At 34.2% G+C, this 23167-nt stretch overlaps 2 protein-coding genes and 1 long non-coding RNA gene across 7 annotated transcripts; 2 read left to right on the forward strand and 1 right to left on the reverse strand.

Moving 5' to 3' along the window:
- The first annotated feature begins 1291 nt into the window (after positions 1-1291).
- LOC114915618 (uncharacterized) lies at positions 1292-21713 on the forward strand. Of its 5 annotated transcripts, none has more exons than XR_014432446.1 (8): positions 1293-1491; positions 3458-3567; positions 4129-4192; positions 9319-10234; positions 10343-11317; positions 11430-11522; positions 11607-11711; positions 11798-12225. XR_014432446.1 is itself a non-coding variant. In XM_083070895.1 (7 exons), the coding sequence occupies exons 4-7, from the start codon at positions 11315-11317 to the stop codon at positions 11963-11965; spliced, it is 369 nt and encodes a 122-aa protein (XP_082927021.1). In that variant the 5' UTR covers positions 1292-1491; positions 4129-4192; positions 9319-10234; positions 10343-11314; the 3' UTR covers positions 11966-12225. The 5 variants fall into 5 exon arrangements, 2 of the variants coding, with proteins under 2 accessions (XP_082927021.1, XP_082927022.1); XR_014432447.1 differs by having other exon boundaries at positions 3465-3567; XM_083070895.1 differs by lacking the exon at positions 3458-3567 and having other exon boundaries at positions 1292-1491.
- On the forward strand, positions 4207-9291 carry LOC145955754 (uncharacterized). The gene is made up of 2 exons (XM_083070893.1): positions 4207-7041; positions 7133-9291. Exons 1-2 carry the CDS (start codon positions 6116-6118, stop codon positions 7524-7526), a joined length of 1320 nt encoding a protein of 439 aa, XP_082927019.1. The 5' UTR covers positions 4207-6115; the 3' UTR covers positions 7527-9291.
- Positions 12943-13438, reverse strand: LOC145955755 (uncharacterized). The gene is made up of 2 exons (XR_014432448.1): positions 13362-13438; positions 12943-13274 (listed from the first exon to the last, which is right to left on the reverse strand). It is a non-coding gene; the product is annotated as an uncharacterized LOC145955755 (long non-coding RNA).
- Positions 21714-23167: the final 1454 nt, after the last annotated feature.

A 23167-nucleotide genomic window follows, 5' to 3' on the forward strand; every position in this document is an offset into this window, starting at 1 on the left:
AAAATTGTTACAAATCAAATGTATATAAACCGGATCTACTAGAATGACCAATTTCAAGTGAAAATTAGAGTACTAGTGCACTATAATTTTGGAAATTGTTTTGGATTCTCTTGTTCTTTGTTTTCTTTTCTTTTCAAACTCTTTGACTTTGATATACTCTGTATTTCCTCTATTTTTCAGCAATCAATCTTTTAAAATTTGAATCCAATACAAATAATGCACTAGAAGTAAAATAGATCACTTAAAATTCAAGGTACAATTGAATCAAGATTTGAAATGGAAAGTAGAATTTGAAAACTATTGAAACACAATAGAAACATAACTGTAGGAGTTCACCAATGATCTAATGATGAACATGAACTCAAAAATGTAAAGATAAAAGCAAGCAAGCAAGGCACATATGATTAAAAAGAGAGGTTTGGCCAATACTCAAAAATTACTCAAAAATTTTCAGCATATGAACATAAGCACATCTTGAATATTTTTTGACATTTTAAAGGACTAACATGACTTGACAAAACTAAGATTCAAAAATAAAATCAAAACACATGCATACTCAATGAAACAGCCGAATCAAATCAAGGAAATAAGCAATGACTCAATCAAACCAAAAAAATAAGCACAAGTAGGAAACCTAATTTGTAGTAATTGCCAGATTGAACACAATTAGAAATCACTAACTTGGATCCATCAAATTTTAAGCAAAAACTTAGATCCAAACAGAACAACCAATATGAGACATGGAAGAACACAAAACACAAAAATAATCGGTGAAAAAAGAATTACTTAACTCAAGGAATACTACAACCTTTTTTATATTAAGCAACGAGTTTTTAGGCAACGCCTAAAAAAATGTTCTCGAAATATGGAATAGGCAACAATTTTGTAAACTGTTGGCACTTTGTTTGACAACAATCATAAAACCGTTCCTAAAAGCACATATAGGCAACACTTGATCAAAGCGTGCACTATTCTCTTTTCAATATTAACAAAATTGTTCTTGAAATATGAGACAAGCAACAAATTTCTAATCATGGCCACTTCTCTACCCAATAGTTTAAAAACCATTCTTAAAATTGATATTAAGCAACAATTTATAAATTATTGCTTATTTTATATCATGCAACACAATAAAAAATGTTGCCAAAATATATTATTAACCATGTTTATTATTAAAATAAGAAGTTTATTTCTTTAAAGTTAATAGGCAACACTTATAAACGTTGCTTAAAGATTATACCCACCCTTTCATATTCGCGAGAAATATTAATTAAAAAAATGAAACTTCTCCCTATCTTTAATTCTAAAAATATTAATTTGCAGGAAACAAAAAGCTTCTCGTCTCCTAAAATCAAAAAACAAAATCCCTAAAATTTGCCCATTACGTTTAGCTAGTTGTTCATCTTTCTCATCTCTGTGCGTTCCTCTCTTCATCGTTCTCATCACGTTTAGCTAGTTGTTCTACGATTGCTATTACTAGGCGCCTCTCAGGTATGATATCTTTCTCATCTTTCTCTTCTCTGTGCCTTTTATCTGTTTCTCTTTATGTTATTTTTATCTTAGGTATCCAACCACCTATCAATGGAATTTTCGTTTTTGGCATTTTCGTTTCCAGTGTCACCAGATTGTTGCCTATTTACGTTTTTAACATCAAAGGCTGTCCGGGAATAAATCGGGAGGGTGAAGAACTGACCCCAGATACTTTAGTGTTTTTCATATTGAATAATGAGTGAGTAAACTTTAGTAATAGGGGGAAGAGGATCTTATAGTAGAATCTGACTTCAAACCCTTGACAAAAATTTAATCCCATGCCATGAGAAGTGTAAGTGTGCAATCTTGTTGTGCATTTTCAATCAATGCTCGAGCACTACTCCATATGTGCAAGTGCGCATGGAGGCTGAAGTTAATTAAATTCTTCCTAATTCCTTTCAGATGTGAAAAATGTTGACTGACTGATTTTGGTCCTGCGTATAAGATCTTTTTTCAAATGTTTTTCTTGGTTCATTTTTATGTTTGAACCAATCTAGAAGGTCTTTCCAGATATATTTTGTTGTATCAGCATAAATGTCATATTAGAGAGTCTTCGGATAAGGAATTCAAAATCTAAGAAGAGATGATGTTTCTTTCCTCATCAAGAGAGAAGCCAAGGATCCGTGTGTGCCATCAGGCTGTTTATTAAATGAAGGGACTAAAATCAAATAATTTTTTCATAAGGACTAAAACAAAAATTTTATAAGGATCTACCAAATTCGTCCTTTGTGTCACTACTTTAGTTCTCTATAAGGATGATGTTTTAGTTGAGAGATTATTTTTGTGATAAAAATCCATGGGGACTAAATTGAGGGAGTCTGTTTCCCCTCAGTTTTGTTATGGAATAGGAATATGTTTGTGGCTTCTCTTTGGGGTTCTGATAATAGGACTTGGGAGTTGGCCTTTCTGATGCTCAGATAAACAGGATAGATTTCTGCACCTTGGTTCTCATTTTTTTGTCTTGACTTTTTTATGCTGCATGGAATTTATTCTTCTATCCATAAAAATGAAAATGCACCTGTCTTCTGTGATAAATTTTATGTCTTATAGATAAAAATTGTTTAGAAATTGAAAATAAATGGTAAATATAGATAAATTTTTCTCATTACTATTCAACAAATATTAAAAATAAATGGTAGAAAAAACATGTTAAAAATCGAGCCGAAGAGATGTCCATGTATTTTGATTTTTCTAGTTTTGTCAATTTATTTTTTAGTAAGTGTGACTCTGCAACTTATAGTCCATCTTGAATAATAAGTTTTGTCTATTTATTTTCCAATTAATTAATTTTGACAGTTAGCACAATTGTATTTGATTCTGCAGCTTGTAGTCCATGTTTTGGGGTGCGCTCACATAAAAATCTATGATTCAGAAATGTGAACTATGTAAAGTTTTATGCATGTTAAATTTCTAGAATTCCCCATTCCGTGGATTAATATGTCTAAGAAAAAAAGACACTTGAGACAACACTGCCTGCTAGTCCTGCTTATAAATGCATTTAGATATTATATTTTGACTTGTAGAAATTAGAAATTACATTTAACATTCATTCAATTTCTATTTTTTTTAACAGTAATTTCGGGACTTGGTTGGTTTGGACTAGATTTTTTAGGCTTTCTCCCCCATCACTTTTTGAAGAGTAAAACATGCTCCGTTTTATGATCTATTACACTATAAGTTGTACTTAAAACATTTCTCTAATATATACATAAGATGGTTTCTTTACAGAGTTGTTCTCAACTTATTCTCCAAAAATATAAGTACTGGTGGCGTACTGCATTAGAGATTTCTCAGGAATATGCTGTGAAATTGAAATATTTTACATGCTAATTACCAAAAATTGCTTTTATGTATTTATCATTTTAATTTATACAAAGAAGTCAACATGTACTCTACTGATTCCATGTTGTTCTTCTTTTATGCTAAGAGGACAGAGATTAAATGACTGACTGGAAGTTGTTACACTAAAACCATGTCTTCTAAGAATGATTGAATGGAAGGTTTAGCCTACATACTTGTCACTCAGTATCAACTAAGGTGCAACCTGCATACTTGTCATTCAGGATCAACTATCATGATTATTGTGATACAAACAGAGTATTACACCGTTAGAATAAGTAAATGAATGAGTTTATAAATAAACATAAAATCTTTATTAGTATGAAACTTTTTGGATGATGAACAAAAATAAACTTGATGAGTTTATAATTTGTGGTTTTACTTTATAGATGGATCAAACTTTCTTGCTAACCACCCTGAGTTGGTGCTTTCTTGTTTGAGGTTGTGTTTTGTTGCCATATTTCACATTTTTCATTTATATACTTCCTTTGAATTTAAATATAAATAATAAAACATTAGACTTAAATAGAATTTGAATCCTTTTATCCTTATTATTAACTTAAAAGTGAATAGGAAAATAAGAAAGCAAATTCTGTTATTGGAACAATGGTAAAGTATTAGTGTTTTCTCTCCTAGGATGATACTTACTTCCATATCAATAAGAAATAAAATAAAATTAAAAACCTTTTTATTCATATCAGTTAAAAGGAATAATATTTATTTAATATGTGAATAAAAAAGCTTTGTTATTTGTCACAGGTGTTGCGGAGGAAATTAAAACATAACAATTGTTCATCAGGTCAAGTTCTTTGTCTTACTCCCGGTAAGTTTAAGTTATTTAATTATTTTAGAAGTAATATATTTGATTTGACTAAATTTTGTAAAGTATTTTGTTGTATTTCTTTTTACCATGGAATATAAAATGCATTTTAAAACATTATTTTTAGGCTTGATTGTGATGTTTATGTTATTCCTTTGAAATTTGTTTTTTATTTTGAATTTAATTTTAAAATTAATATAGCCTTTTTCTAAATCTTTCAGTAGCATAATATTAATTAAATTACTTAAAGAAATATGTCATTATGATTATTATAATATGTGAACTTATCATTTGGATTAGATTAAAAGTGATGGATAAAAAGTGGACAAAACTACCAAGGTTTAGTAGAGACTATATCAATGGTGTTGAGTCATTCTTAGACTTTGCCTATAGTAAAGGAAGACCTCAAGGAGAAGAGATTCTATGCCCCTATGCCAAGTGTGGAAATTGTTGTTGGGAAAAAAGAAATGTAGTTTATAATCATTTAATAGCTATTGGATTTGTGGAAGGCTACAATGTTTGGGTACACCATGGCGAACGAATATCAAGGCCAATGGAAATTGACAAAAACATAGAAGATGAAGAGGACTCACGTGATGACATTGATTGGTTATTGTATGACACTTTTAGAAATGTGGTAGAAGTAGAGGGAGTTAACAAAGGTCTTAATAAAGATGCTAGGAAATTCTACAATTTGATTGATGAGGCAAAACAAGAACTTTACCCAGGATGTAAAAATTTCTCTACGTTATCTTTCATAATTCGAATGTACTTGTTGAAATGTCTACATGGGTGGAGCAATGCATCATTCACTGCTCACTTGGAGTTACCCAAAGAAGCCCTTCCTGATCTAAATATTCCTGAATCTTTTAATAAAGCAAAGTCCATGATTAGAGACCTTGGCCTTGATTATAAAAAGATTCATGCATGTCGAAATGATTGCATGCTATATTGGGGAGACTATGAGAATGACAATTCTTGTAGATTTTGTGAAGCTTCACGATGGAAAGAATTCCCCCAAGTTGACAGTAAGCTTGAGCAACGAAAAAATGAGCACAAAGTTCCAGCAAAAATTTTGAGACACTTTCCATTGATTCCAAGGCTTCAAAGGTTGTTTATGTGTTCAAAGACAGCCAACTCAATGAGGTGGCATGAAGAAGAGCGCTCGAAGGATAGGAAGCTCAGACATCCTGCTGATGGCCACGTGTGGAATGACTTTGATAAGCTTCATCCTGATTTTTCTTCCGAGACTCGTAATGTAAGACTTGGCTTGGCTAGTGATGGATTTAATCCATTTAGGACTATGAGCTTATCGCATAGTACATGGCCTGTGATGATGGTGGTATACAATTTTCCACCATGGATGTGTATGAAATCTGAGTATATGATGTTGTCTTTACTGATTCCCGGACCACAGTCTCCAGGAAATAATATCGATGTGTATCTTCAACCGTTGATTAAGGAGTTGAAGGAGTTATGGGAATCAGGAGTAGAGACATATGATGCCTCAAGGAATCAAACATTTCAAATGCATGAAGCTCTTTTATGGACAATTAGTGATTACCCTAGGTATGTTATGTTGTCTGGATGGAGCACAAAAGGAAAGTTGGCATGTGCATGTTGCAATTATAACACTTTTTCAATCTGTTTGAAGCATAGTCGAAAGATGTGTTATATGGATCATCGTGTCTTTCTGCCCGTGGGTCATGTTTGGAGGGCTAATAAGAGTTCTTTTAATAGAAAACAAGAACATAGATCTGCACCAAGTTTGTTAAAAGGGGAGGAGATATTAGAAATCTTAAAAGATTTCAACAATTTATTTGGAAATACCAAAAGACAAAAAAAATTGATGGCCCGTGGAAGAAGTCAATTTTTTTTGAGTTGCCATATTGGGCTGATAATCCATTGTGTCATAATCTTGATGTAATGCATATAGAAAAAAACTTTTTTGATAATATTATTGGGACTTTATTAGATATCGCAGGCAAGACAAAGGATCATATTAAGGCCCGTTATGATTTGCAAGAGATGGGCATTAAAAAGAATCTTCATCCAATTGATATTGGTGGAGGTCGTGCAAAGTTTGTAAAAGCATGTTTCTCAATGACTTCAGAAGAGAAGTCAACTTTTTGTGGTGTTTTCAAGGGCAGTAAGTTACCAGATGGTAGTGCATCAAACATATCAAGATGTGTGCACATTACTGAAAGGAAAATATCTGGTTATAAGAGTCACGATGCCCATTTCATGCTACATTACTTACTACAAATAGCAATAAGAAGCACAATGCCAAATGCAGTGGCTCATCCTCTAATTCGTCTTGGTTATTTTTTTCGTTCTTTGTGCCAAAAAGTTATCCAAGTCCATGAGCTAGACTACTACTTACAAGTAGAGATTGTAGAAATACTTTGTCAATTGGAGATGATTTTTCCTCCTAGCTTTTTTGATATAATGGTTCACTTACCTATTCATCTTTCCAATGAGGTTAAATTGGGTGGCCCGGTTCAATTTCGGTGGATGTATCCTATAGAAAGATATTTATGTAAGCTCAAGAGTTATGTTCGTAATAGAAGTCAGCCAGAAGGTTCTATTGCTGAGGGGTATTTGGCTGAACAGGCATTGACTCTTTGCTCAAGATATTTACATAAAAATGTGGAGACAAGGTTGAATAGAAAAAATCGAAATTATGACAACAGTGATTTGTGTGAAGTAGATGCAGCTGATTACTTCACAAGTATTGGTTGTCCTTTAGGGGGGAAGAAAAATGGGGAACCATTTGCTTTGGACTTTCAATCTACAGCCCAAGCCCATCGATACATCTTATTCAATTGTGAAGAAGTTCAAGTCTATATCCGGTGCGAGAAGTTCTCATTTTCCATCTATTGATTATCTCTAAATTATTTCATTTTATTTTTATACTAACAAATGACATTGTTGTCATTGTAGAGAGCATGATGATAGTATTAATAGTCACACTAAAAAACGGAAGTGGGCTAAGGCAAAAGTGCAGAGTCAAGATTTTAGTGAATGGTTTAGAAATCGGGCCATGAAAAATGATGTGCCATTTCATCTCAAAGAATTTTCGAGAGGACCAAATACTGTTGCAAAGAGGTTTTCAGGCTACCTCATTAATGGATATAGATTCCACACTATGAAACGAGATGCAAGACGGAAAACTCAAAATTCTGGTGTGACATTGGTTTCGTTAACTCCTAGTTATGCAAGCTCTAAGGATGAAAATCCCAAGATAGAATCTATCCCTTATTATGGAGCAATTACTTATATCATTGAGTTAGATTATTATGGCCACTTCAATTTGGTGTTGTTTAGGTGTGATTAGTTTGAGGTTGAAGAAGACAAATATGGACTTATTTGTGTACACTTCAACAAAAGATGTTATCAAGATGATCCTTTTGTGCTAGCTTCTCAAGTCCACCAATGTTTTTATGTCCAAGATCCTTTTAATGAAAATAGGCATTATGTTATGAAAACAATGCCACGAGATGTATTTAACATGAGTGACCAGTTGGAGCCAAGAGGTGTAAATGCACCAAATGATGATGGTGAATTTAACTGGGTAAGGGAAGATATACCCGCAACAATCATCGAGAAACCTTTGCATGTTATGCAAGAAGAAGAATATGAAGAAGAGTCTGATTTTGATGACACATTGTTGGACTTCATGGACTAATGGATACACAGTCTTAGAGGACTAATTATTGGACTTCATGGACTTCTGTTATAGCAAGGACTGACCTGTTTCAAAATAAAAATTGGTACTGCATGTCAAACTATAAAATTCTCAAATTTTAATTATGAAAATCTTAGTTTCTTAGATTTCTAACAAAATTAACCCCATGCTATTTGGAGACCTAGAGCTCAAGTTATGCATTAGTTACTATTTGGTATCTTAGAGAGGATGTGTAATCTGTTATAGCAAGAATTGACCAGTTTTAAAATAAAATCTGGTACTGCATATCAAAATCTAAAATTCTAAAATTTTAATTATGAAAAGTTTAGTATCTTAGGTTTCTAACAAGATTAACCACATGCTTTTTGGAGACCTAGAGCTCAAGTTATGCAGTAGTTACTCTTTGATGTCTAAGAGAGGATGTGTACTCTGTTACAGCAAGGATTTAACTGTTTTAAAATAAAAACTGCTACTGCATGTCAAACTATAAAATTCTCAAATTTTAAATATGAAAAGCGTAGTATCTTATCTTTCTAAAAAAATTGACCCCATGCTATTTGGAGACCTAGAGCTCAAGTTATGGATTAGTTACTATTTGGTGTCTTAGAGAGGATGTGTAATCTGTTATAGCAAGAATTGACCAGTTTTAAAATAAAATCTGGTACTACATGTCAAAATCTAAAATTCTTAAATTTTAATTATGAAAATTTAAGTATCTTAGGTTTCTAACAAAATTAACCCCATGCTTTTTGGAGACCTAGAGCTCAAGTTATGCATTAGTTACTATTTGGTGTCTTAGAGAGGATGTGTAATTTGTTATAGCAAGAATTGACCAGTTTTAAAATAAAATCTGGTACTGCATGTCAAAATCTAAAATTCTAAAATTTTAATTATGAAAATTTTAGTATCTTATGTTTCTAACAAAATTAACCCCATGCTTTTTGGAGACGTAGAGCTCAAGTTGTGCAGTAGTTACTCTTTGATGTCTAAGAGAGGATGTGTACTCTGTTACCACAAGGATTTACCTGATTTTAAATAAAAACTGGTATTGCATGTCAAACTATAAAATTCTAAAATTTTAATTAAGAAAAGCTTAGTGTCTTATCTTTCTAACAAAATTAACCCCATGGTATTTGGATATCTAAAGCTCAAGTTATTCAATAGTTACTAGTTGTTGTCCAAGATTGAATGTGAAATCTGTTACAACAAGTACTAAACTGTTTTAAAATAAAATCTGATTATGCATGCCAAACTCTAAAATTATAAAATTTTAATCATAAGTAGGTTAGTGTCTTATCTTTATAACGAAACTAATCCCTTGCTATGTGAAGCTCTATCACTCATGTTATGCTGAAGTTATTGTTTGGTGTCTAGGAGTGAATGTGTAATCTGTTACAGCAAGCATGAGTACTATCCAATAATTATAGTATTCATTTTGTAGGTACAAAACTCAGAAGGAAGGAATATTTTTAAAGTAAAATATGAGTACTACAGACAAACATGAGAAAGATATCTTCAATTTGGAAGGTGAAGTGAAATTAGTGCTGAATTACTTAGGAGATTTCAAATTAAGCGTGAAAAGGTATTGGGTAATACTAAACAAAGCAAAGGAGTTATGACTAAGGTCCAAGGAACTAATATCAAGAAAAACAAGCCACCAACTACTGCAGTAGTTACATCAAAACATAAAGGGTTTGATAACCAAATCAGAGGGCGCAATCAAGGTACTTTTAGCATTGCAAACCATTCAACAAGTGACCAAGGAGAAGGAAATAATGTAAGTGAAAAAAAGTTTCAAAAAGAGACAGCCAACGTGCAAGGCAAGAAAACACAAATTAAAGATCCAATGAAGTTATCAATAGAGGCAGCCAACATGCAAAGCAAGAAAACACAAATTCAAGTTCCAAAGAAGTTACCAATAGAGGCAACCAACATACAAGGCAAGAAAACTCAAGTTTAAGTTCCAAAGAAATTTCCAATAGAGGTAACCAACAAAAGGAAACTAGTTGAATATGCTGGGTCACATGGAAGGCAGCCCATAGAAAGGGCAATGGCTGAATGTAATGAGGTGCAAGAAAATGAGCCCATAAGAAAGTCAGTGGCTGAACATAGTGGATCTCATGGAAGACAGTCTGTGAAAATGGTAGTAGCTGAAAATAATGACTCACATGAAAATCTCCAAAACCCTCAAAAGAAGACAAGAAAAGTCTCAATGTGTCCAGCTCTGTTAATTGATCAGTTCCTTCAAGAAAATATGGAGTTTGGTTCAGAAGAGGAGGAGCGAGATGCAAGTGAAAATGAAGAACTCATGGAAAAAAATGGTCATGAAGAAGAAAATGCACTACAAGACGAAAGTGGTAAGATAAATGGTTATATAATTGTTTAGTCTATTCTATTTTGCTATTCTTTATATATATCTGTAACCATATTTGCTATTATCTTTCATGGCTATTATGATAAACTAGGTACATGTAAGAAAAAAACAAGAGGGCCAACACGATGTTTGAAAATACATGCAAGATTCTGAATACTAATTGATGGAGGACCATCCTTGAAGACACATGTGGGCCCCATCACTAGGTCCATGGCTAGGAGAGTTGAAGAGGAGGAGGGAGTTCACACACCAAAGGACACTCTCCTCATGATCATAGAGTATTAGTGCTCTCCTAAGCCTCATTAATTTAGGATTTATTATATTTTCCATTTTCACCCTTGTATTTTGGGGTATTTTAGTCATAGGATTTATTTTCTTTGTATTTCCCATTTTACCCTTGTATTATGGGGTGCTTTAGATGATTAGGTTTTTAATTTGGGCTAGGGTATCACATTAGGAGGTGACGCCTATTTTTGGTGAGCATTGGATGTATTTTTGGTGATAGAAAGGCTTAGGTCCAAGTGGAGGGCAAAGGTTGCATGGTCTTATCATGCACCTAGATATAGCCAATCTAAACCCATAGATTCCATCCTTGGCCACCAAGTTGCATCTAGGATTTATTTACATTTCATTTGGAGTGCATTAGCCATATGAATTTCGGCCATGCACATCTCAAATGAAACCCTAGATGCCTCCCCTCCTATAAATACCCAACACCCCACCACTTGTAAATACTTTGGATTATATGAATTTGAGAGAACATTTTCTTGCCTCAAATCCTATCCTTAGTCCCTAGGTTAGTTTCGGCTAGCTTCCTTCATTCTCCACCCTTGGAGAGTGAAACCCTAGAGTGGCCTCCACCTACACTTGGAGTGAGCCAACTTGAGCAACCATACACCAACCCCTCTAAACACTTCCGCCCAAACACCTCCTATTCACGCCTATCTTCATTCCTTCACCATAATCCTCCCTTTGTCTACCCTTTGGTGAGCTTAGATCAAGGGCAAGGTCTCCTCCCTTCACACTCTACATCAATCATGGAAGGAGGACTCCATCACTAATTATGGTATTTCTGCTATTTTGGATCATTGTTTCTACTATTTTTTTGCTACTATTTTTTGGTTGATGTTACATTTTATTATTGAACTTAAAAAAAATTTCTATGCAATGCAATGCAGAATATAAGCCAGAAAAATGCTATCAATAGGGCAAAGCAGAAATACATTCACCGCATGGGTCCTACAAACTTTGCAAGGATTCGTGCAAAATTGGTATTATATTTATGTTTATATGTGCAAAACAATAAATTCGTACCTCTTGTGCATTTCTTATTATTCAATCTCTAATTTATGTAGCAAGAAAAGAAGAATGGAGAGAATGTTTCTCAAGCTGAAATGTTCATTGAGACTCGTCAGAGTCGAAAAGGAAAAGAGGTGGATAAAGATACTCAAATTGTGATTGTAAGTCTACTATTTCAATACCAATTTTTTAAAGTAGTATGTCTTGATTGTATTTTAACTATAATGTTTATTTTCTTATAAATTAGACAAAACTTCAAGAATCAATCCAAACCTCAAGTAGTGAATCTGCTGAACAAGCTTTTCAATCAATCTTTGGCAAAGAAAAACCCGGTAGAGTTCGATGTCTGGGAAGAACGATCACACCAAGTATGTTAAAGAAAAATGAAGAAATTGTCACTACAAGAAAATTGTGAATTAGAGAGGGAAAGATCCCTCGCAAATCTCTCGCTAAACAGAATAGCGAGGGACTAGCGAGGGATCATTCCCTCGCTAAATTCAAGTCGCTAATTAGCGACAGATGCATATCCCTCGCAATTCCCTCGCTACATTCCTTCGCTTTTCCCTCGCAACCAGCTTCGCTAGTCCGTCGCAAATTTGTGCCGCTAATTTTTCGCTACCACCTCGCAAATGTAGAACATAAATTCCCTCGCTAATTGTATTTAATATTTCCTCACTACAACGTCGCAAAACCTTCGCAAGATATCCTTCGCTACTTTGTCGCTACTCCATCGCAAAATATTGTTTAATTATTTCCTTGCTAATCGTTTGCCACTCCGTCGCAATTATCCCTCGCGATATTGTCGCTAATTCCTCGCAACTCTGTAGCAATATATCAATTGAGGTCTCTCGCAAATCCCTTGCTAAACCCTCGCAAATATGTCCTTCGCAAATCCCTCGCTAAACCCTCGCAAATATGTCCTTCGAAAATCCCTCGCTAATCCCACGCAAATCCATCAAAGCATATGAATTGAGTTCCCTCACGAATACCACGCTAATCCCTCGCGAAACCTTCACAACATATCTTTTGAGTTTCCTCGCGAATCCCTCGCTAATATCTCGCGAAACCTTCCTAATTTATCTATATATACATTATTCTCTCATGAATCCCTGTAAATATGCCACTTAATTTGATATTTTAAATAAATCTAAATCAACTACATAATTTTTTTTCAATTCGACATGATTTAAAATAAAAGTTGCATGTAACAATATCTCTTACAAAACCAAATTGTTAAATGTCTTACAAAATCCAACTTGTGCATACTATCTTAAAGAAACCTAAACTAATTAATGTCTTACAAAAAGAAAAGCCAAATAACGAGTCATCCTAAATAGTAATCAACCTAAGCTAGTAAAATCATCATCTCGTCCTTGATCCTCCCTATGTTGGTTGGTTGATGGTGTTGTTGATGGTTGAACTGCTTGAATTATTTGCCTCATCATCTCTGGTAATTGTGTTTGCAAAAAAGAGGCCAATGCATTATTTATAACTGCAATGACCCGTTCTTCTGTCATAGGCGTAAGATTTGTAGAGGCACCTGCAACCTCTGAAGATGAAGCTTGGGTAGAGCTACTAGTTCCAAGATCCAAGCTATGTCCCATGCCATGCACTCTTTTCTTCTTGTTTTCACCTGTAGCTTTTAACCAAAGATCAGAATCAATTACAGGATGAGATGAAGTGTCTTCTCCATATTTTTGTGTCATTGATTCTTCATATGTTTCCTACAAATAATAAACAAAAAAAAAATAAGTGAAATAGTAAGAGGTTAAAAAAGTACATAATCAATCTTAAAATATAAAATAATATACAATAAATTTCTTTGCCCTAGTTGAGACAAATTCACCATCATTTTTTTTGTGAACTTTGTTATACACTTCACGATAAGAAATAGGACGATTCTCTTGTGCCTTCTGTAAAAAGATTACAGTACAAATTGTAAGTAATGAAATTTACCAAAGAAACTCATTAATTTTCAAAACCTTCAACTTTCACAACTTGTTAAAGAATTAAAAAAAAATTGCACTTAAAAAAAATCCATGGATAAAGATTTTTAAGACATTATTAATAACACAATTTTAATTGTAACAAATTCCAAATATTAGAATAGGAATAAAGCAAACATCACTCATTAATTATTGACAAAATTCAATATGATTTGATTACCATAGCTTTTTTGTGTTGCCCGAAGCTTCTTGACCCTCCTATGTGCACCATTGCTTTAGGCTGGGCAGCCCTGTTTTGTCTTCCAGCAACATATTTCTTTTTCCATTCTGGTGTCTGATCAACCCATTCTATATTTCAGCTTTCATCCCTCTAGGCTGGTGAGCCCTTAAATCCTCATAATTTCTTGAGTTTGCTACTTTTATTGCTTTATCCCTGTCTTTACACAATTGATCAGAATACCTATCCATGCATGTTTTTTCCCAAATTTCCTTTGCCATCACACGATCATATTCTGATGCAAAACGATATTTTTCCTGCAATAATACAACTGAAGTAAAAAAAAATAGTTGTTGATATAATGATATAATATATAATACTATTAGATTAATTACTTACCTTAAAATCATTAAATAACATTTCTTTCATTTCAGGGCAATAACTTTTCCAACAATCTGCAGCATAAGGCATCCTTGACATTACCTCAGAAATGATATAACGAGTCACAAATTGTTGAGCAAACCTCTTCCTATAATTCAATTCAAACCACAAATAGTACAATAACATGAATTTAAAGTATTAATCATATTCATAAATTCAATTTTACTTACGGTTTAGAAAATGCCTCCACGGATATTATTTGCCTCCTATCAACTTCTACATTAGAATCTTCACTTGAAGGCACCATAGTAGGTTGTTGATTATCAGATGTTGGGATAGTATTTGATTCACCACCATTAATCAAGGGGGTGGTATCAGATGATTGTCCACCACTAGCTGATGTAACACCACCATTAGCTAATGAACTAGTAGATCCATCACCTAGACAAATATAGTAAAGAAAAGTTAGATTTTATCCATTGAATTTAAATAAATATAGAGTTAATAATTAAAATGTTATTCTAAAAGAGTACGAGGTGAGTGATGAGAAACATGTGGTGGAGGATTCGAAGCAATTTGAGTGAGCTGATGAGGATTATTGGCTTGATTAACCCGACGTCCTCTTCCTCGAGTAGTTGGCATAATGATTACCTACATAAAATTAAAACAACAAAAAGTGATCATTTATATGGGAAATTAAAGTCATAAAGAACCTCAAGTAATCAAATAAGGCAATACTAGTACCAATTAGAAACCCTTTTATCTATTTCTTATTTTAACACTAAAAAATGAGTAATTATGTGTAATGTGTTGAAACTAAAACCTTTTAGAATATATTCACCTTTCAAAATCAAGTTGTTAATCATAACTAGATTCTGAATCATATAATTCCTCATCATCTATGAACTCGTTAATATCTTCAATCTCATCATCTTCAATATCATCAATGAAGTGATCATGATGCAAGTTGTCCATTGGATGATGTATATCATTGTTGCCTACTTCTTCCATTGAAGCAATTCCATCAAACAATGGTATCGTCTCATCGTGTATAACACTTTGGAGTGCTCTTATGGATCCATCATCTTGGTAATAATCAGTATAAGTTAGCTCATTTGATCCACCAAATTCATCATTTAATGTCTTAGCCATAAAAAGTTTCGGTCTAACTTTGCAAGTTGCCCACCATTCATCACTAGATCTACCCCCACTTTGTGGATATCTTGTGTAGTAAACTTGTTGTGCTTGTTTAGCTAAAACAAATGGCTCATCTGATTGAAGATTTTATTTATGTTTGATATCAACCAACCCATATCTTTCATCAATAGTGACACCATTTGGGTCAAACCAGTGGCAGCGTAGGATAATTACTCTTTGATGTCCAAGATATGATAATTCTAATATATCCTCAACAATTCCATAATAGTCTAAATCATTCTCACCATATATATTTCCCCGAATGCATACCCCACTATTCATGGTGGCTTTATTATGTCCATAGTCCTTAGTATGAAATCTATACCCATTAACTATTAAGCCATTAAAAGAAGTTGCAAATTTAGATGGACCATAACTTATCTCTTTAATCATTTGATCAACTTCATTTGTGCTTACCTGTAAATGATTTCAAAGAGAAAAAATGGTTGCATCACTTAGTATATATTATGAACGTTAAAAAGAACATTATATACAATTATGAGTAAGTTGACTCACTTGATGTTTCAACCATTTACTGAAGTTTTTATCGCGAGTTTCCACTATTTCATCCTCATCAATATTGGGATTTGTTTCCTTTAGCGAATCCTTGATCGAAGCCGTATCTGGTCAAATAAATACAATTAAATGTAGTACTAGGAAGTGACTCCTAGGTCGTCTCCCAAGGACCGTCTTTTACTGTTAAAGGCTTAAACACACGAAGTGGGGGGTTTGGTTTAGATTTTCAGTTTATAACAAAATAAAACGAAATAACACAGTAAGTAAAATAGATTGGTTCCCTGTTCAAATTGCAACTCTTTTATCCCTGGTTCTCAAAAGATTACTCTATTAACCACTTAATCCTTGTTCCATCCGAGTTAACCAACTAAGCGAAGATTAACCCGAGATTTCCCTACACGAATTAAGAAAACGTATACAACATCAACCTCTTCACAGATTAAGCAACTGTGGCATTGAGCACAACCCATTAAGCATGGACACTCATACATAGGTTAAATGAAGAAGACAAAGCAGAACAAAGATATACAACCATAACTGAACCTCAAATAGAGATTGCTATCTGCTTAAGGAGCCAACCTAGGGGTTTTTAGCCTTCCATTAAAGAAAATAGAACAAAAACGAAAATACAAACAGAAAATAAAACGAAAATAGAAACGAAAATGGAAACGAAAATGGAAACGAAAATGGAAACGGAAATGTAAGGAAGGAGAACAAAATGAAAATCGACAATCTGTATTTCTTCAATGCAATGGTTCAGTTCAGATACAAAATGCATATAAGAAGAGAAGAAGAGAGTAAAACGAAAATGATAGCCAAAGAGAGCAAAACGTAAGAACAGCTACAACAAGAGAGAAAACGTAAAGAAAAACAAAGAGAAGGAATCAGCTACGTAGTCAGATCACACTCTCCCCTAGTGGCTGCCCTAAAACCCTAAAATAAAACCTACAAGAGTCAAAATGGGCCCCAAGTCAGGTTTGACCCAAAAATTACAATAAAACAGAATACAAAATGAAATTAAATGCTGAGGTGGAAAATGGTGCAGTGGTGACATGGCAGATGATGTGGCAGATGACGTGGCAGCTCCACTTGAAGTCCAAAAATTAATTCCAAGCCCAGATAATTATTAAACTGCCTTGAAAATAAAAATTTGGAATAATTAGATTCAGAAAATTCAAATTAGTTAAAATATGAATTACCGGTCCAATTAAAGCCCAAATAGAAAACAGTGCAGATAATCAACAATTAAGCGCAAATCAGAGATTAAAATAAGTACAGAAAGGTAAGAAAATAAGGGGAAATAATGACTTATCAAATTCCCCCACACTTAGCCATTTGCACTCCTGGGCAAAATCAAAAAGCAGAGCAAGGAATAATTCCAAAGACAACAAAGAGAGTGACACAACAGGAGGAAACAGAGACAAGAATACAAACAAGAAGACAAACAGATTTACACAATCCTCAATGAATCCGGAAAAGAAAAGGAGTAGACAACATCCAACACGCAAAGAGTAAGAGAAACGAGATACTTATGGAAATCATCCAAGCATTTCAAAACATGGCAAAACAATCAATCAGCTCAAGAGGTGAATCAAAAGCAACAGAGCCTCACTAGATGCACTGTATCACTGTATCTCTCAAGTGTCTAGGCAACTGTATACTCTCAAAGCACTCATGAAAACAAGCAACAGATAGATTTGACAAGCCTCTAAAATCAACATCCAACAAACATGCACATAAGGATCAAAAGGTCTTTTCAGGGTTGTAATGAGGCCAAGGACAGGGTAGAGGATAATATATGGGATAAGTAACTACAAACCAGAGGAACTAGAGGAGCAATGGGGAATAAGTCAAGAATACGCACAAGAAACAAACCCAGAAACCTCTAATGACCTCTATGATAATCAATCCTCTTTCTCTTGCCTCAAACAACTTCTCTTTTTCGTTTTTTGTTTTTTTTTTTGTTTTGTTTTATTTTTTTTGTTTTATTTTTTTGAAATGAACAGTACATAGTCAACAGTACATACGAAAAATTTGAAATGAGATAAGATACATGCAGAGAAGTAAAGTGTACAGCATAAGGAATCAACTAGCCAATATACATCATCCAATGAAACATACACACACCCCCACACTTATTCAAGAACTTATTCCCAAAACAATTCCAAAGCTCCAAAACTCCCTAAGGTTAAGGTAATCATGGTTTTTCGCTTAAGGCTTGTAATGAGCTTCAAACAAAGAAGGGGAAGTAGGCTCAGCAGGGGTTATCAAAGGAGTTAATTCAAGGTAGGCTTATTTGGCTAGAGGCTTATGAGAATCAAAATGCCTTAATCATATCCAAACATGCATGTGAATCAAGAAGTATCAAATAGAGTTAAGACAAGGCAACTGTGCAAGCAATCAAGAGGCATAACACACACAAGAAGGAACAGAGAGTGGCTCAAATCCTCACACAGGGTATATCTGTCACAATTAAAACAACCTCTCAAACCTCAAAATCATCTTTCCAAGCAGAGAAAAAACAGGGATTTCAAACTATATAGTGTTAAGAAACTCCTATCCAAGAATGAAGTAAGTGCCTACAAACAATCAAAACCCAGAAATCAAAGAGAAACATGCAAAACTGTACATAACAACTAAACATAAAACCTAGACCCAAAAATAAAAATTAAACCGTACAAACATATAACCAAAACAGTTCCCCCCCACACTTAAATCACACATTGTCCCAATGTGGCACAAACAGAAGATCAGAGCAATCAGAACAATCAATAGAATTGGACATGCGCAATAAAAGTAAAGAAGGAGAGGGGGAAAGAAAACTCCCTAAGTCATGACAGCGGGAGAGAAGCAGGGTCAAGTAGAGACGTCTCCTCTACAACAACATCCAACAAAGATGGATTGCTGAGGAATGGCTTCAGTCGGTGCCCATTGACTTTAAAGCTCTTATCTGTGGATTCACTTTTGATTTCAACTGTACCATAAGGATAAACATTAGTAACAACAAAAGGTCCAATCCAATTTGATCGTAACTTACCACCCATGAGTCCGAGTCGAGAATTGTAAAAGAGAACTTGCTGGCCAACCACGAAGTCCTTCCTAGCTATCAAGCTGTCATGGAACTTCTTGGTTTTCTCCTTGTAGAATTTTGAATTCTCGTAGGCTTCCAAGCGGATCTCATCAAGCTCATTTATGATGGAAGAGCATGGGCTAAAGGCCCAACCACTAGAGCAATGGCCAGGAGGTTACTTGAAGATTTGACTGCTTCAGAGCATAGTGGGCCCAATGGGCTTGGTGGGCCTAGGGTGCTTCTCACTTGGGCTTTAATTGATTGAACACCATGTTTAATTGTACTTTCTTAGTATAGGAATTTACTTTGTTGTTGGTCTTGTATTTTGACCATAGATTAGGGTTTAGGTGTCTTGGGCTTAATTTTGGGTTTCTTGAGCTTTGGGCTTTTGATACCCAATATTGGGCTCATTCTTCTTCTTATATTTTTTCCTATTCATTGTATTCATTGGACCAATGTATTTCGGTCAATAGCATAGGATTATTTGAAGTATACATTAATAGGAGAAATAGGTTTCATTTAAGTATTATTTAGAAGTAATTTGAATTGAATTTGAGTCACATGGATGGCATGGGGTGGATTCGGCCATGTGAGCTTCAAATTCACTCCAAATCACTCCTAAATGACACCTAAATGAAGGTAGCAACCGGTTTAAGCTTGTAGGAAGCCAAAGTTTGAATTTCAAATTCAAATTTGAAATTCAAACTTAGGCGCCAACTTTGCTAGCCTAAGTTGCCGCCAACTTTAACCTAGTCTCTCTCCTATATATGTAACACTTCTATCCTTTGTAAGACACTTTTGAATATATGATAAACTGAATTTGCTTCAGCCAATTCTTAAGTCACCGAATTCCCAAGAGAGAGCTATAGAGAGTGCCTTCATAGTTTCTTAGGAAAACGTACCCTAGTTTCCTACACTTTGAAGTGTGCAATCCCTTGAGGCTTGAGCTTGGATACTTCCTTCAAGGTCTTGACCTTGTCTTCAGCTGGAGAACTTCGTCCAAGGAGTTCAACATCTTAGTTCCATCTCCATTGAAGAGGATCCGTGCCTAGGAGGAGCTTAGGAGGAGCTAGTTCTTCACTTCTCCTACTCTTTCTATCAATTTTGGTATCAAGAGCAAGGTTTCTTCAAGGAGATAAGTTCTTCAAACTTTTGTGTCCGTGTCTTGTGTTGTCTTTGTTGTTCTTGTTTGTCTTAATAGAGTTTCATTTTCGGATCTATATTGTTGATGTTCTTGTGTTCATGGATCCATTGTTGATTGTTCTTGAATTTCTCCTTCAATCAACTTGTTTAGGAGCTATTTGCTTGTGCTATTTTTTAATTTTATTTTGAGTCTCTCCATTCCTTGTATGTGTCCGTGATTGGACCTCATGCATTGCATTTAGATTTTGGTTTTGAATCTATGTTTTATCTTAGAAGTTTGTGTTTAGTCTTTATATGTTGCAAATTCCTTGAATAGCATGTTTAACCTAGTTTTGTTTTGAATTTGTGTCTACATATTGCTCTCGGTTTTACTTCATTTGTGCCTACCTAAATGTGCTTTTTCTTTTACCTTATTGTGTTCATGATTTGCTATTAGTCCTAGCAAGTTTCCTTAGAGTTAGGTTTCCATTGTGTTCTTAAAGTTTTCAAATCACTTTCCAATAAAAAAAATCTTATAAAAACATTTATGATTCAAAATTTCAAGTACTTCTAGTGCATTATCTTTGGATTCAAATTTTTTTTAAAAAAATATATATACATTAAGGCTGGAAAAACAGAGTTAAAACAGAGCCTAAAGTGTTCAAAAGATCAAAAGAAAAGAGTTCATAAGGAATCCAAATCAAAACCTAAAGACTAGTGCACTAGTTTCTCAAGTTTACTTGAATTTTGACCTAATTTTTGGCTAACTTGTAGTCTCGGTTTCTATAGCTTGGAATCTTAGAAAAATTTGAAACAAAAGGCAAATATACTCTCTGGACTCTTAACTTGAATATAGAAAAAGAAAGAATTAAAAAAAATAGAGAAAACATTTTAAATAGAAAAAGCCGAGAGGTGTACATCGGTGAAAAATCACTTGATTCCTTGTTATTTGTTTTGACTACTATTTGTTCTATACTTATCCAATTGCTTTCAAATTTTTTTTGTTTTGTTCATCTACTCTAGTACCTATCTAGGAACATTCCTAACTGAGTGCTAGCTTTATTTGGAGTCTTATTTTCCAGTTTTACTTGTTGAACCTCTTTGAGTCTTGTCATATATACATATTACTCTTAACTTTTGGTATAAGCTTTCCAAATTGTGCTTTATTGCTTGTCTAGTTTTCTTTCAATAATTTTCCTGTGCTGTAAGTGGCCTCAAATCCTTGCTCAAGGATCAAGCATTGCTCAACAAAGAGTAGGAAAAGTTTGGACACTAAGACCTAAAAATTTGACCTAAATTAGTGACCAAAACTTCTCCTAAACTTCCTTCACTTGAGTGACCATTCCTTTCACTTTGTGAGGCAGCCACCATTAAGCTCTTTTGTTGTGATTCTTTGCAGGTCCAGGAGCATCAAATTTGAAGGATTAGTGGCGGATTAAGACACTTAAACAAGTGTTAGAAAAGTTGAACACAAAACCGTCACTAATTGGTCATCAAAACCGCCATTTATTACTTTCTAGGCTAGTTTAAATTTTGCAACCTCTCTTGTATTTTAAAATCAATTTGTAAAGCTTGGAGGGAGTATTAAGAAGCTGGTCAGGTATATCTAACTCCTTGTTAGCATTCTCACGTGTAGTACTAGTGGAAGTGGCTTGAAAATTTCATATGTTTCAAGCTTCCACCTAGGGCAAACCGACTAGTTGATTATCCTTGCTTCCTTCAAGTGTTTGAACTTTAATTTTTTTTACTTTGCTGCCTTGAAACGTCTAGACTTGTGTAGATTTACTTGCTCACGTTTAGTTTAGTCTCAAAAAACAAACAAATTGTGAAAAAGCATTCAAAATTTTTGTGAAAAGTTTTGGGGAATTGGAGATACCACAAAGGAGTTTAGTGATTTCCACTTGAAAAGGCTTGGTTATTAAGTGGCTCTTTGTAGCTCACCTCCCTTGATAGTGCAACTTGTACACTTAGACTTCCAAGTGTTGTTTTCATTCCTAGAAAATCCCAAAAACATTTTATACCTTTTTGCATAGCATACAAATTCTTATTGTTTAATCATGAGTCATCATTCTCCAAGTAGTAGTGACTTTGATACTCCTAAAAGTTTTAGAAAAATTGTCAAGGAGGTTGAAGCACTAAAACTTTGGAAGCATGAAGAAGTACTTTAAAAACAAAAAGAAAAGATTGAAAGAGAAGTACAACTTCTTGCTTTAGAAGAAGAGATTCAAAAGATTAAGCAACAAGAAGCAAAACTTTTAAAAAAATTACATAAAAACAAAAGTCAAAAAAGTTCCTTAAAAGGTTCCACAAAGAGTTCCAATGACTCTCCTAGCCAAAATGAGGATAGCCTAAACCTTGATGCATATTACCATCCCCATCCTAGAAGAGTCATTAAAGAACCCAAAGTGAGGGAATCAAGGGTTGATCTCCCTTACTTTCATGGAAAAGATAATGTGGACACCTACTTAGATTGGGAGATGAAAGTGGAGCAAATCTTCACTTGTCATCAAGTAGGTGAGGAAAGAAAAGTTCCTTTAGCCACCCTAGCTTTTCAAGGACAAGCCATGTATTGGTGGACATCCTTGGAAAGAGAGAGAAGACTTCACAATGATCCTCCCATCACTTATTGGAATGAGTTGAGGAGTGCTATGAGAAGAAGGCACATACCTTCTTATTATAGTAGGGAGCTTATGGATAAGCTCCAAAGACTCCAACAAAAAGGTATGAGTGTTGAGGAGTATAGGCAAAAAATGGAGTTATATCTCATGAGGGCTGGGATAAGGGAAGAAGAAAGATTGACCATTGCTAGATTTCTAAGTGGTCTTAATTTTGACATAAGAGATAGAGTTGAGTTACTCCCTTATAAGGACCTTGATGATTTGGTCCAACTTTGTATAAGGGTGGAACAACAAATTTGAGAAAATCTTCTTTTAAAGGAAAAACTCAATCTAGCCCTTATGTTAAGAAAGACTACAAGAGGGAGGGTCAATTTGATACCTCTAAGAAATTTGGCAAAGAAAAAGAAAAAGAAAATGAGAAAAATAAAAATATTGTCACTTCTAGTAGCAAAACTAGTGATATCAAATGCTTTAAGTGTCTTGGGAAAGGACATATAGCCTCTCAATGCCCAACTAAAAAGGTGATGATTTTGAAAGGGCAAGACATTTA

The sequence above is a fragment of the Cajanus cajan genome, chromosome 3 (genome assembly GCF_000230855.2).
Source record: "Cajanus cajan strain Asha chromosome 3, NIPB_CcT2T_4, whole genome shotgun sequence".
Classification (NCBI taxonomy): domain Eukaryota; kingdom Viridiplantae; phylum Streptophyta; class Magnoliopsida; order Fabales; family Fabaceae; genus Cajanus; species Cajanus cajan.